The sequence below is a fragment of the Crinia signifera genome, chromosome 8 (genome assembly GCF_055691185.1).
Source record: "Crinia signifera chromosome 8, ASM5569118v1, whole genome shotgun sequence".
In the NCBI taxonomy this organism is placed as follows: domain Eukaryota; kingdom Metazoa; phylum Chordata; class Amphibia; order Anura; family Myobatrachidae; genus Crinia; species Crinia signifera.
This window is the reverse complement of record NC_139224.1, coordinates 1,576,530-1,591,712: the sequence shown is the minus strand read 5'-3', so window position 1 is coordinate 1,591,712 and position 15,183 is coordinate 1,576,530. Positions and strand designations below refer to the sequence as shown.

At 50.3% G+C, this 15,183-nt stretch overlaps 1 protein-coding gene across 1 annotated transcript in view; it reads right to left on the bottom strand.

Moving 5' to 3' along the window:
- LOC146026904 (laminin subunit beta-1-like) overlaps positions 1 to 15,183 on the bottom strand; it is a 106,012-nt gene that overhangs the window by 31,532 nt on the left and 59,297 nt on the right. Inside the window, exons 15-19 of the mRNA XM_083157953.1 lie at positions 14,242 to 14,245; positions 13,860 to 14,044; positions 13,368 to 13,489; positions 12,264 to 12,384; positions 1,093 to 1,285 (exon numbers count right to left, since the gene is read on the bottom strand). Of these exons, the coding sequence (XP_083014079.1) occupies positions 1,093 to 1,285; positions 12,264 to 12,384; positions 13,368 to 13,489; positions 13,860 to 14,044; positions 14,242 to 14,245 (625 nt within the window). The remainder of the gene's footprint in view (positions 1 to 1,092; positions 1,286 to 12,263; positions 12,385 to 13,367; positions 13,490 to 13,859; positions 14,045 to 14,241; positions 14,246 to 15,183) is intronic.

Here is a 15,183-nt window from a genome sequence, read left to right as displayed (position 1 = left end):
TATTCCCCAAAAAAATTAATAAATCCCATACACTCACATGGAACAACTTTCCTGGAATTACTATGCTCAAAATCAACTGGGACGCACCTTCATCAACAGCCAATCACAAGTGATTTCCCACTCTGGCCATTTGTGATTGGCTGGTGGTAAGTATAGTTCATCTTGGTTGGGAGTGGTTGGATCTTTTTTATGGGGATGTTTGGGTTATCGCTACCTAGGGTCAAGGGAGAACAGACGTTTTTATGTTCTGTTTAGAAAAGTGGTGAATGTGTTTTTGGGGATCATTTTTTTTACTTTATTTCAAAATTGTTCTTTAGATTTTTTATGGGATAATGGACAAGGGTCTTAAATACTATTATAATGGGTATAGGAATCTGGTAACTTTTTTTAGAAATCGTGGTGGCACGCGGTCTTTATGAACCAGTAGGAATCGGCATAGGTATTTTAACCATTGATGTACCAATGGCAGTTAAATTAGATGGTATGAAACATTGATGGGGAACCATTGGTTTTGCCCATCCATGGTTAACCCTGCTCTATTACTCACAGGACAGCAGCCAATCAGAGTTGGTGCAGTGCTTTACAAGAGGCACCAGGGGGTAGAACTATGGTCCTTGTCCCAGTGCCACAGAGACACAAAAACTTTGCAGGGCTCGGTGCCAATGATGAAGGAAAAGCATTGAATCAATAGAAAAATATCGATCATCATTAGTTAACAATCGATGGTTATTAGCCATCGATGGCCATTCTTAGACACTAATCCTTCACTAAGAAACCTGGGGCTAGATTACACTACACTGCCCTTGTTGCCATGGATACCAGCCAAACTTATCTTGCAATAGGACTGGATGAAGATTTGGGTGGTGCGCACACTACGTGTTTGGCCAGTGGCAGCTGCAGGGGGGCAGCAGCACAGTCCAAAATTCAAATAGGGGAGCAACAGCCACTGCCATTACAGTAAGTCAATTTGTAATGACAGTTGGTGGCCGTGGTTTGAATTTTGAACTGTGCTGCAGCCCCTCCTCTGGAGCGGTCACTGGCTGCTACATTAAATGTATACTTCTGTTTTTGGGCCAGGATCCCGTTACTCACGCAGAGCTCCGTCGTGGATGATGGCTGAGATGCTGCAGATCAGCTTGATGCACATCTCTGCAAGTACCGGCATGGTGGCCATCTGGAAGGACTCCAGACACCTGTAGTTTTCCATTTCCTCTCGGTGATGCACAGAGACGGGGTCGTTCCCATGGAAGCCAGGCAGCTCGGAGAACTTTGGCAGCAGGACCAGCTGTGAGACACGTGGGAGACATTACTTTATGGTCTGATGAAGCATTCAGGGAGACTGTGAATGAGGAGGGCGCGTACTGTTCTGTATGAGAGGCGCGTCACAAAACTCACTAACGGCCAACTGTGAATGAGCCCCAATGCAGTCACATTAAATATACAGTGTATGTAATAGGCTGCACTATATTATATACCTGTATTTTCATCACACCTCCCCTGGAATGCAGCAGACTTCATGTGTCCAGCAATGTTCTGGATAGCAGCGGACATTTTCTTGTAGCCCACATTCCCTTTTGCCTTCTCCCTAGTGTGATGACATCACTATGTTGTGCCCGCCCAGCCTAGCTTCAGGGAGATTGCTAAGACTCTTCAGGGAGTCAGGGAGATCACCACTATTTCAGGGAGTCTCCCCTACATTTATGTATCAATTAGGAATTAATTCTCGTACTTAGGGCCTAATTCAGTCCCGCTTGGTAGGCAGCGTATATTCACTGCCTACTAACTGCCTACCATTAACCCCGCCCGCCGGGTGTTCGAATGCCCGCCCCCCGTTGCCAAGCAAATGTCCGGCCCTGCATGCGAATGGATGTGTATTCTTACATGCAGCTGATGGTCGCCGTCATGGAATGTATTTTTTACCCGTTCGCAAATAAAAGTCTGGACTGCCTTTCATATGCCTCGGATATGGGCAAATTCAGGATGGCGCTGATGTCGTGTGACGTCTGCTGCACGTCGCCATGCAAGCTTCAACACACCTGCGTTCACATAGGGATACCCAGGGTTTTTGTTATTTATTATAAAATGTATTTGCATAAGGGAAGACCACACCTCCTGTGATTAGGCCACGCCCCTGAAAAAATGACCGGCTGACCACTACAGCCCTTTACAGTCCACTGGCTCCGTAGCATCTACGGCAACTGAGAACACTGCAGAGATCCTACCGGGAATCAGTATCTCCTAGTGAACGTAGCAATACACGGTAATGTGCGGTAATACTGTGCATGGAAGCGGGGGAAAGGTCTACTGTGTCTAGGCAACAGTCATTAGGGCAACACCAAATTGTTGACATGTAATAGATTGACACAGACAAAAGGTCGACATGCACTGTTAACATTGACAGCGAAACGGAATATGCTGCGCTATATTAGAAACTGTAAATAAATAAATAAATAATTGACAAATTTCAACAGATACTAGGTTGACACAAGTAAAAGGTTGACATGATAATAGTCGACGCATGAAAAGGTTAACATGAGTTGTTTTTTTACTTTGGCATACATCACCCTCCAGGTGGACTACGGGGAGTCATGTGAGGGAACGTACTGCACTAATTGGAGGTACATTGCCCATGGACAATACATTAACCAGTAAAAAACTCATGTCGACATATTTATTGCGTCAACCTTTTCCATGCCGATCTGCTTGTGTTGCACTTTCGACCACATCGAGCTAATGCACGGAGACCTTTTGTCTGTGTCGACTTAGTGCATGTTGACTTTTTGGTGTTGACCTACGGACTGTCTATCTATCTGGACACCGTAGACTTGGCCTAGACAATCTGTGGCTCTCAGCTGTTGTGAAACTACAAGTCCCAGCATGATATTAGGGAATGCTAAGTTCTGATATTAGGGAATGCTAAAAGTCCCAGTTCTGATATTAGGGAATGCTAAAACTGTGGCAAGGCATGCTGGGATGTGTAGTTTGACAGCAGCTGGAGAGCCAGAGGTTGGCTAGGCCTGCCATAGACCTTTCCTTATTCCACACCCACCGTGCATAAGCCAAAGTAACATGCGTTTTCCTCCAATTTCTGCCCGTTATTCTCTGTCATAGCCAAACATAATTCCAAAATATATTAAAAAGAAAAACACAGCATTACTAAGTACAGTGATGGGGCCTACACACAGATCGCTCAGCACACAGCGCAGCTCAGCACACACACAGCAACGTGCAGCGCTGCTCAGCACACACACATACACAGCGATGTGCAGCGCTGCTCAGCACACACACACAGCGACGTGCAGCGCTGCTCAGCACACACACACACAGCGACGTGCAGCGCTGCTCAGCACACACACACACAGCGCTGCTCAACACACACACACAGCGACGTGCAGTGGTGCTCAGCACACACACAGCGACGTGCAGCGCTGCTCAGCACACACACATACAGCGACGTGCAGCCCTGCTCAGCACACACACAGCGACGTGCAGCGCTGCTCAGCACACATACACACAGCGGCATGCAGCGCTGCTCAGCACACACACACACAGCGACGTGCAGCGTTGCTCAGCACACACACACACACACACACAGCGACGTGCAGCGCTGTGTGCTGAGCTTGCTGTCAGTGTCAGTGTTCTCAGGTGAGAGAACGCTGTTAATGACGATATTTATGGTCCCTGCTCATTCTTCTTCCTACCGGCGACTGCACCGCGTGGGGCCGCGCACCACTATCGCTGGCCCTCACACACACAGCGACGTGCATCGCTGCTCAGCACACACACAGCGACGTGCAGCGCTGCTCAGCACACACACACAGCGCTGCTCAGCACACACACAGCGACGTGCAGCGCTGCTCAGCACACACACACAGCGACGTGCAGCGCTGCTTAGCACACACACACACAGCGACATGCAGCGCTGTGTGCTGAGCTTGCTGTCAGTACCAGTGTTCTCCAGTGAGAGAACGCTGGTAATGACGAGATTTATGGTCCCTGCTCATTCTTCCTTCTACCAGCAACTGCACCGCATAGGGCCGTGCACCACTATCGCTGGCTCTTAGGGGCAAACGCAGGATTTTCAGAAGGGGGTTTCCAGAGAGGGGCGGAGCAAAGCACGGAGATGGACACTTAGGTGACCCAGTATATGCCGGGTCAGTTTGAGTATTATAGATAGACCAAATGTATATAAATAATACTACTAATAATAAAATAAATAAATAAATATATATATATATATATATACACACACACATAGGTAAGGATGGGTGGGCAAGAACACACTCAGCACGGCACTCCTGGTATACATATATATATATACACACACACACACACACACACATATATATATATATATATGTATATATATATATATATACACATACAGCATACCTCCCAACTGTCACGATTTTAGAGGGACAGTCCCGATTTTCGGGTCCAGTCCCGCTGTCCTACCCGCGGCAGGCATTGTCCCGCTGCGGGGGGGGGGGGGGGGGGTGACAGTTGGGAGATCCCCAATCTAGTAGAATAGACGCAGCGTCTATTCTCGTATGAAAATGAGGTTGCGGCTAATTAGCATAAGCCGCGCCCTCATTTGCATATGCCCCGCCCCTTTTCGGACGCGCGAGTGTCCCTATTTCATACGGACAGAAGTTGGGAGGTATGCATACAGGGGCGTCAACAGCAGTGTAGACCCCTGGGCATAGCAATGTATTAGGGCCCCTACCGGGTGGGGGGTGCTATGAGCGGAAGCTTTGATATCCCACGGGAGGTAGGGGGTATTATATCAGCCGCTCAGCATGTAGGGCCTGGATCAGTAATTTCCACTAATTACCCCTTTACTGCACAGATGGTGGGAGATGGGGTGGGAGATGGGGGCATTGGGCTGAATGAAGGGGCCCTGATACATAACTTTCAGGGTGGTAGAGGATGTTTCATATGCAGAGGAGGGGTGTATAGTGGAGTGGGCTTATTATTCATAATTTTTTGGTGGGAGGACAGCTTGCTTGACTGCAGATATCTCCAGTTCCCGGAAACAGATTTCTTAGATTGTAATGGAATTAAAAACTAAAGAATCCCACCTACCAAATGGTATTGGGGACTAGGGGATCAGAGTTCAGGAGGCAGAGCAATCTGCCAACGAGTATATAAAACTACATACCAGGTGTGTGGAGCTGGAGCAGTAATCAGCTGCTGGAAGGCTGATATCTCTGGTTCTGGGAACAGTAGAGACAATAAACTAGTATCCATCAAAGAGGGAGAGTCCCAGCTTTTGGAATATACCCTCAGAAAAACTCTAAGTCAGAAAGAAACTGAAATATCTGACTGGGAAGAGCAACTAACAGGCTTGGATGGTTGGATGGGGACCACTGCTTTGAAGTCAGATATCTCCGGTTCCCCAGGGCTGATTTTTAAAATTCTTGTACCCTTGGAAAGAGGAGACCCTCAGCTTTCAGAGTAGGGCATTTAGATTCCTGGGGGGTTTTCTGGGTACTCAGAACCCCCCCCCCCCCTGCGTGCGCTACTGGCCCTCACACACACACACAGCGACGTGCAGCGCTGTGTGCTGAGCTTGCTGTCAGTACCAGTGTTCTCCAGTGAGAGAACCCTATTAATGACGAGATTTAGGGTCCCTGCTCATTCTTCCTTCTACCGGCGACAGCACCGCGCACCACTATCGCTGGCCCTCACACACAGCGATGTAGGGCCCTTTGCTACATGATCTGCTCAGATCGCCCAGAAGATGGCTATAAATCGCTATGTGTGTAGGCCTATAAGACTAGCTTGGGAAGGGGTTAATGTAATTAAACCAATATTAAAGGGAAAACCATTTAATTCTGTCCTACAACAATATGCAAATATATATAAACACATCGCTATCAAACATCTTGGTTTAACTATTAAACTTCATTTTTGTATACCCGTATATACTCGAGTATAAGTCGGCTTATACTCGAGTATATATGGTATTTAGTTTACAAAGACAAATGTACTTGGGACTTTATTCTGGTCCGTTCGTATGGCCAAGTGCGTTCGCAGAATGTTCGCCGGCTGCACGCATCCAACCTGGCAGCCGGTGGGCGTGGGGCGACCCATTAGCATATGGGAACACCCGACGTTTCATCAACATTCCCATGGGAACGCTGGACGTTCTCCTGCTAATGCGGCCGTGACTGACATGCGCATACCCTTACCCGTTTTTTAACGGTCTGTACCGGCTAAATCAGAGTGTACTGAATGTACCGAATTTTGGAAGATTCAGACCTTCACACCATTTATTAGGCACGGCGCAGAACGAAATGGTAATTCATTCTGCACAATCTGGCCTCACTCCGGCACCCTCTCCATTCCCAGGGGTGCATTGCGACGGCCGCGGGTCCCGGCAGCGCGCGGCGGTGTCATGACGTCACGCAGCCGGCGGACCGTCCCGCACTGGCCGATCCACAGCATAGAGCGTGGTCATGAGGCTCAGGTGGTCATATATGGAGCTATGTGTGTGTGCAAGGGGAGTGTTGCGAGTGTTTTTATATATATATATATATATATATATATATATATTAATATAAAAATGCCCAGTACGCATTCGGAAAGTGGTGTGGACACCCCCCCTTTACCCTTTACCAATGGACACACCCCTTTTCGAATATGTACCGATTTTTAACATTCATATGTTGGAGGGTATGCATGCGGGGGGATGCCAGCTGATATCTCCGGATGTCAGCTGCCCACCCAGTTCCTCCTGAACATGCAGACATATGTAAGGTTGCAATGAGCGAATCAACCAGAATACCCCTCTTGGAGTGTTGTCTTTTATGTCTCCAGCTATTGATGTTCTAGTGCTTTGTGCAGTACTAGTACATCCCAGGAGGTGGCAGTGTTGTGCTAATGTCATTCTCTTCTATCCTTAATTAGCTGGAAATAATTCAATCATTTCATGATTTTGCCGTTGATGGTCTCTTATAGATGGCATTACTGCCTCACAGCACTGAGGTCATGGGTTCTATCCTCACCATGTGTTATATATACGGGGCAGTACGGACGGTGTAATGGTTACATTACTGCCTCACAGCACTGAGGTCATGGGTTCTATCCTCACCATGTGTTATATATACGGGGCAGTACGGATGGTGTAATGGTTAGCATTACTGCCTCACAGCGCTGAGGACATGGGTTCTATCCCCACCATGTGTCATATATACGGGGCAGTACGGACGGTGTAATGGTTACATTACTGCCTCACAGCGCTGAGGTCATGGGTTATATATATACGGGGCAGTACGGATGGTGTAATGGTTACATTACTGCCTCACAGCGCTGAGGTCATGGGTTCTATTCCCACCATGTGTTATATATACGGGGCAGTACGGATGGTGTAATGGTTAGCATTACTGCCTCACAGCGCTGAGGTCATGGGTTCTATTCCCACCATGTGTTATATATACGGGGCAGTACGGATGGTGTAATGGTTACATTACTGCCTCACAGCGCTGAGGTCATGGGTTCTATCCCCACCATGTGTTATATATACGGGGCAGTACGGATGGTGTAATGGTTACATTACTGCCTCACAGCACTGAGGTCATGGGTTCTATTCCCACCATGTGTTATATATACGGGGCAGCACGGATGGTGTAATGGTTAGCATTACTGCCTCACAGCGCTGAGGTCATGGGTTCTATCCCCACCATGTGTTATATATACGGGGCAGTATGGACGGTGTAATGGTTATATTACTGCCTCACAGCACTGAGGTCATGGGTTCTATTCCCACCATGTGTTATATATACGGGGCAGCACGGATGGTGTAATGGTTAGCATTACTGCCTCACAGCGCTGAGGTCATGGGTTCTATCCCCACCATGTGATATATATACGGGGCAGTACGGATGGTGTAATGGTTACATTACTGCCTCACAGCACTGAGGTCATGGGTTCTATCCCCACCATGTGTTATATATACGGGGCAGTATGGACGGTGTAATGGTTATATTACTGCCTCACAGCACTGAGGTCATGGGTTCTATTCCCACCATGTGTTATATATACGGGGCAGTACGGATGGTGTAATGGTTACATTACTGCCTCACAGCACTGAGGTCATGGGTTCTATCCCCACCATGTGTTATATATACGGTGCAGTACGGACGGTGTAATGGTTACATTACTGCCTCACGGTAACAATAGCCCCGCGGTCACAGGGGATCTGCAGGGCTATTGTCATGCCAAACAAACACCCCACCTCCCCCCCACCGCCACCGCCCATGCCCCCGTGCCCTACTTTCCGCTGTCCTTCAGTGCCCTCCTGGCTTCTGCTGAAATGAACCATCATAAAATGTCCACCCCCATAGAGCAGACTGTTCTCTGGTAAATCCATGCTCACATTTGGTGAGTGGATTGCAGGAGAGACCCTCTCCACAATGATACCTTTATGAGTGGTCAAGCGCCGTCAATTCCTGTTTTTAGTTTGAGGAGTTGTTACAGTGAGGATTTCCAAGTGGTCCTCCTCGGGGATTGAGGCTGCATGGACTTATAGCGCCTTGGGACTTTTCTGTATTTGTTTTATGTTCTCTGAAACTGTCTGCTCTACGGGTCGGACATTTTGGTATGGTCTGTGTTTCATACCAGCAGAAGCCAGAAGGGGAGCCGGCTGCGGGTCCCTGGCACTGAAGGACAGTGGAAAGTAAGGCTAGGGGGCATAGGCGGCAGAGGGGGGGTGTTTGTTATCTTTACTGAGGGGGGGCTGCAGAAATTTTTGGTGGGGGGGCGCGGTTTTGATAGTTACGCCACTGGGAATATGTGTGCGCTACACAAGAAACTGTTAATACATAAATATAAATAAATAAATTTTTGCGCTTGGTGCATGCGGCCCCAGCGTACAGAATGTTCGCCAGGTGCATCCACCCAACCTTGCGACTGGTGGGCGGCAGGGGGGTTGCTGTGGGGTGGCCAATTAGCATATGGGAACACCCAGCGTTTCATGGGCGTTCCCATGAGAATTCTGGGCGTTCTCATGCTAATAGGCCAATGACATGGCATGTCTCTGCAGGAGTCCGCCTAGGTGAGCCAGTCCCTGCAAGAGTCCGCCTAGGTGAGCCAGTCCCTGCAGGAGTCCGCCTATGTGAGCCAGTCCCTGCAGGAGTCCGCCTATGTGAGCCAGTCTCTGTGGGAGTCCGCCTAGGTGAGCCAGTTCCTGCAGGAGTCCGCCTATGTGAGCCAGTCCCTGCAGGAGTCCGCCTAGGTGAGTCAGTTCCTGCAGGAGTCCGCCTATGTGAGCCAGTCTCTGTGGGAGTCCGCCTAGGTGAGTCAGTTCCTGCAGGAGTCCGCCTATGTGAGCCAGTCCCTGCAGGAGTCCGCCTAGGTGAGCCAGTTCCTGCAGGAGTCCGCCTTTGTGAGCCAGTCTCTGTGGGAGTCCGCCTAGGTGAGTCAGTTCCTGCAGGAGTCCGCCTATGTGAGCCAGTCCCTGCAGGAGTCCACCTATGTGAGCCAGTCTCTGTGGGAGTCCGCCTAGGTGAGCCAGTTCCTGCAGGAGTCCGCCTATGTGAGCCAGTCCCTGCAGGACTCCGCCTATGTGAGCCAGTCCCTGCAGGAGTCCGCCTATGTGAGCCAGTCTCTGTGGGAGTCCGCCTAGGTGAGCCAGTTCCTGCAGGAGTCCGCCTATGTGAGCCAGTCCCTGCAGGAGTCCGCCTAGGTGAGCCAGTTCGTGCAGGAGTCTGCCTATGTGAGCCAGTCCCTGCAGGAGTCCGCCTATGTGAGCCAGTCTCTGTGGGAGTCCGCCTAGGTGAGCCAGTCCCTGCAGGAGTCCGCCTAGGTGAGCCAGTTCCTGCAGGAGTCCGCCTATGTGAGCCAGTCCCTGCAGGACTCCGCCTATGTGAGCCAGTCCCTGCAGGAGTCCGCCTAGGTGAGCCAGTTCCTGCAGGAGTCTGCCTATGTGAGCCAGTCCCTGCAGGAGTCCGCCTAGGTGAGCCAGTTCCTGCAGGAGTCCGCCTATGTAAACCAGTCCCTGCAGGACTCCGCCTATGTGAGCCAGTCCCTGCAGGAGTCCGCCTATGTGAGCCAGTCCCTGCAAGAGTCCGCCTAGGTGAGCCAGTCCCTGCAGAACTCCGCCTATGTGAGCCAGTCCCTGCAGGACTCCGCCTATGTGAGCCAGTCCCTGCAGGAGTCCGCCTATGTGAGCCAGTCCCTGCAGGAGTCCGCCTAGGTGAGCCAGTCCCTGCAGGACTCCGCCTATGTGAGCCAGTCCCTGCAGGAGTCCGCCTATGTGAGCCAGTCCCTGCAGGAGTCCGCCTAGGTGAGCCAGTTCCTGCAGGAGTCCGCCTATGTGAGCCAGTCCCTGCAGGAGTCCGCCTATGTGAGCCAGTCCCTGCAGGAGTCCGCCTATGTGAGCCAGTCCCTGCAGGAGTCCGCCTATGTGAGCCAGTCCCTGCAAGAGTCCGCTTAGGTGAGCCAGTCCCTGCAGGACTCCGCCTAGGTGAGCCAATCCCTGCAGGAGTCCGCCTATGTGAGCCAGTCCCTGCAGGACTCCGCCTATGTGAGCCAGTCCCTGCAGGAGTCCGCCTAGGTGAGCCAGTCCCTGCAGGAGTCCGCCTAGGTGAGCCAGTCCCTGCAGGAGTCCGCCTATGTTAGCCAGTCCCTGCAGGACTCCGCCTATGTGAGCCAGTCCCTGCAGGACTCCGCCTATGTGAGCCAGTCCCTGCAGGAGTCCGCCTATGTGAGCCAGTCCCTGCAGGAGTCCGCCTATGTGAGCCAGTCCCTGCAGGACTCCGCCTATGTGAGCCAGTCCCTGCAGGAGTCCGCCTATGTGAGCCAGTCCCTGCAGGAGTCCGCCTATGTGAGACAGTCCCTGCAGGAGTCCGCCTATGTGAGACAGTCCCTGCAGGAGTCCGCCTAGGTGAGCCAGTCCCTGCAGGAGTCCGCCTATGTGAGACAGTCCCTGCAGGAGTCCGCCTATGTGAGACAGTCCCTGCAGGAGTCCGCCTAGGTGAGCCAGTCCCTGCAAGAGTCCGCCTAGGTGAGACAGTCCCTGCAGGAGTCCACCTAGGTGAGCCAGTCCCTGCAGGAGTCCGCCTATGTGAGCCAGTCCCTGCAGGAGTCCGCCTATGTGAGCCAGTCCCTGCAGGACTCCGCCTATGTGAGCCAGTCCCTGCAGGAGTCCGCCTATGTGAGCCAGTCCCTGCAGGAGTCCGCCTAGGTGAGCCAGTCCCTGCAGGAGTCCGCTTAGGTGAGCCAGTCCCTGCAGGAGTCCGCCTATGTGAGCCAGTCCCTGCAGGAGTCCGCCTATGTGAGCCAGTCCCTGCAGGACTCCGCCTATGTGAGCCAGTCCCTGCAGGAGTCCGCCTATGTGAGACAGTCCCTGCAGGAGTCCGCCTATGTGAGACAGTCCTGCAGGAGTCCGCCTATGTGAGACAGTCCCTGCAGGAGTCCGCCTAGGTGAGCCAGTCCCTGCAGGAGTCCGCTTAGGTGAGCCAGTCCCTGCAGGAGTCCGCCTATGTGAGCCAGTCCCTGCAGGACTCCGCCTATGTGAGCCAGTCCCTGCAGGACTCCGCCTATGTGAGCCAGTCCCTGCAGGAGTCCGCCTATGTGAGCCAGTCCCTGCAGGAGTCCGCCTTTGTGAGACAGTCCCTGCAGGAGTCCGCCTAGGTGAGCCAGTCCCTGCAGGAGTCCGCTTAGGTGAGCCAGTCCCTGCAGGAGTCCGCCTATGTAAGCCAGTCCCTGCAGGACTCCGCCTATGTGAGCCAGTCCCTGTAGGACTCCGCCTATGTGAGCCAGTCCCTGCAGGAGTCCGCCTATGTGAGCCAGTCCCTGCAGGACTCCGCCTATGTGAGCCAGTCCCTGCAGGAGTCCGCCTATGTGAGCCAGCTTGCTGACTCGCAGAATGTGCATGTAACTAAAGCCTAGTTTTGAGCTTCACTTTCATTCAATTAAAAATAAATAAAGTTTTAAAAAAATGTAACCTAAATTAAATGTTATTGGACCATTGTGTTACTTTAGAAATAGACTCCCCCCCCCCCCCCCATACAAATGTACGGGGAAGCCATTGCTGTCAATTTTACCAACGTCAACTGTTGCAATCTTAACTATGCAAAATTGCCATTACGTTCAACATAACAACCAATCAAATGATGCCATATGTATTGGACAATAAAAAAAAAAAAATGAAAGCCAATGTCCGATTGGTTGACTTTTATTTTTTGACAGTTACCTATTGATCCATTTTAATAAATTGGCCGCAAAGCATGTACCCAGATAAGGGAGACCAGACTCACCGAGTCGATGAGGATAAAGGCCCCCGGGTGGCGATTGGCGGCTTCCAAGCGCTGGAAGCGGATGCTGATTTCATACTGGTTGTTTGTTTCGAAGCAGAAAGGTTTGGGCAGGACCAGATACCTGGGAAGCACAGATTATAAAGAGCATTGGTTATATCCATCTGCAGCATGTCGGATTGTTATTCCCAATGATATACTCATTAATCCAAACATATACAAAGACCTGTAAATGGATTATTCGAGAGTGTTAATATTACACCCTCAAAGTGACCCCTACAGTCGAGCTATGAATATCTTGGGGCAGGTTAGGAAAAACTTACCCCATCATGGGGCAGTACAGTCATACCAGCACTATTTATTTAGCACTTGCTAATTTGCAAAAAGTGGACAAATGGGTATCGCTAAGCCCCGGTCCCAATGAAAGGGCACAGGATGTGGGGGAGATGTATCTAAACTTGGGGAGAGATAAAGTACTGTGTGATCAGCACCTAACTGCCATTTTTCAAACACAGCCTGTAACATGGTTGTTAGAAGTTAATTGCCTGGTACGCTATCTCTCCACAATTTGACAAATCTCCCCATGGGGCAGCGATGGTCCTGTCCTTGCTTGCACCAACCACCGTATCTTTATGGGAGGAGTATGGGTATTATAGAAGTTTATTTATCTCAGCATTAGCGTATGCCCTATAGAGTGTAAGCTTAAAGGCAGGTCCCTCTTACCTCTGCGCCTGCCTGTAACTGTTCTATTATTTATTATTATTATTTATTACCAGTTATTTATATAGCGCACACATATTCCGCAGCGCTGTACAGAGAATCGTTGAACATTCACATCAGTCCCTGCCCCAGCGGAGCTTACAATCTATGTTCCTTACCACATATACATGCACACAGACATTCTAGGGTTAATTTTGTGTTGAGGCAATTATCCTACCAGTATATTTTTGGAATATTACTGCTGGATCTACAATAAGTGAATGTAATAATCCGAGTGTCTACAGTAGTTGTCGGTGCGCTCTGGTTTTCTTTCTGCGTAGTGTATATTATGTTATGTTCTGTCTGCATTACATGTTTCATGTGTTACGGTATGGCTTCATTTCTCACCTCTCGGCATGTGCCAGCTTTTCCCTGTACATCTGCTCAAAGGGCAGCACGTTCCCGCACCGTGGGCTCATGGGTAATATCTGTGACGTCACACTGACGATGGCTTCCCAGTCCTCAGCCGACTAGAAAGAGAAACCGTTCGGAATCACCAATAAACCTCGTTCTTTCCATAGAATAAAGGGATTTTGTAAAGAGAAAAAAAACGTGGACAAAATACAGAGGCTCATTTATTAATGAATGATAAAACTCCATAAATGGTCCGCCAGCCAATCAGCCCCCAACTGCCAGGTATGCAGCACCCAACTGCCATGTGCTCCACTCCCAAATGTCACATGTCCAGCTGTCCAACTGTCACGTGTTTCAAAAATGACAGCTGTGAACTGATTGGCTGAAGCACCATTTACCATACACACAGTTTTATCAATCACAATGAGTTTTAGTAAATGAGACCCATAATATTGTATGAATTATGTTACATTGACAGTGTCATACCTCAGGCTCATATCGGATCATGATGTCATAGTCCATGGGGTAAGGTATGTTGTCGATGTTAAATAGCAGGCCAGCTCCATCTCTGACCCGCGCGAAGCCAGGCCCAGTCCAGGTGATCATGTGATCTGGCGAGTGCTCCCGTCGGATTACCTCAGTGTCCGGCTGCAGGGGATATAAATCAGATGCTGATACCAGTCCGAGTGACGGAGTCTCACCTACACCCCCCCCCCCCCCCACACACACACCCCACACACACACCCCCCATACCCCCCCCCCCACACACACACACACACACACAAGCTCAGATCTGCCTGATATTATTCTTACACGAGACAAGAAGGATTTACAGGCAATTAGATGAGATTGGGCGTGGGCTGCACACCTGGCTGGGAGAGGTTTGATGGTCCATTGAACAGATAAACCACAATATTTGTGTCTGCCTCCTATCTGGGTAAATTAGGTTAGACAAGATGTTTTTCCTCAGCATGCAGGGGTAATCCGCACCCACGGGAGGTAATCCGCACCTACGGGACAGTGCCGAAGTAGCAGAGGACGTCCTCTCCAGCTGTTGCTAAACTACACATCCCAGCATGCCTTGCCACAGTTTTAGCATTCCCTAATAGAAAAACTGTGGTAAGGCATGCTGGGACTTGTAGTTTCACAACAGCTGGAGGACCACAGGTTGGCCAGGCTTGCTCAAGTTGTTGCCTGGGCCCCCTGCAGTCCAGCCAGCCAACGTGGAGAAGATTTATAGTCCAGCTTGCTGGAAAGTATATGAATACCCAGGTTACTGCCAGGTCAGCCTAGGTGACGGGACAGAGGAAAGGGTCCCTGGGTCATTGTCCAGGTGACCGGGTCCAGCTATGGAGAGATGGATCACCAGTGGAGATGATGTCATCTCCTAGGTCCAGCAGAACCAGAAGTCTGCACACGGGTGCAGTGTAAAAGAGGCTTACCCACCAATATGCCAGGCCCAGCCTGCAGTGTGAGCGGGACCTGGCCTGGCAGCGATGAAGGTTACACCAGTGCTCTAAAACCCAGGTCACACTTAGCATTGTGGTGGAAAAGGGGTATGACTGGACTCCTGCAAATACTGGGCATAAACATGAGCAGTCACAAGCACTGGAATCCCGACCATATATCTAGTGCAAGGGCCAGGGCTTCAGTTGTTACAGACAACTTCCTGTACAATATGGCCGCCTTGCTTCAGATTTCAGCCTACAGCCTACTGACCCACATGCTTATGCTCTATGAAAATACTGTTGCAAGGGTTTATGGGTGAATGATTTCTATATGCTGATAAGAGACGCACAGAGGTAAGATA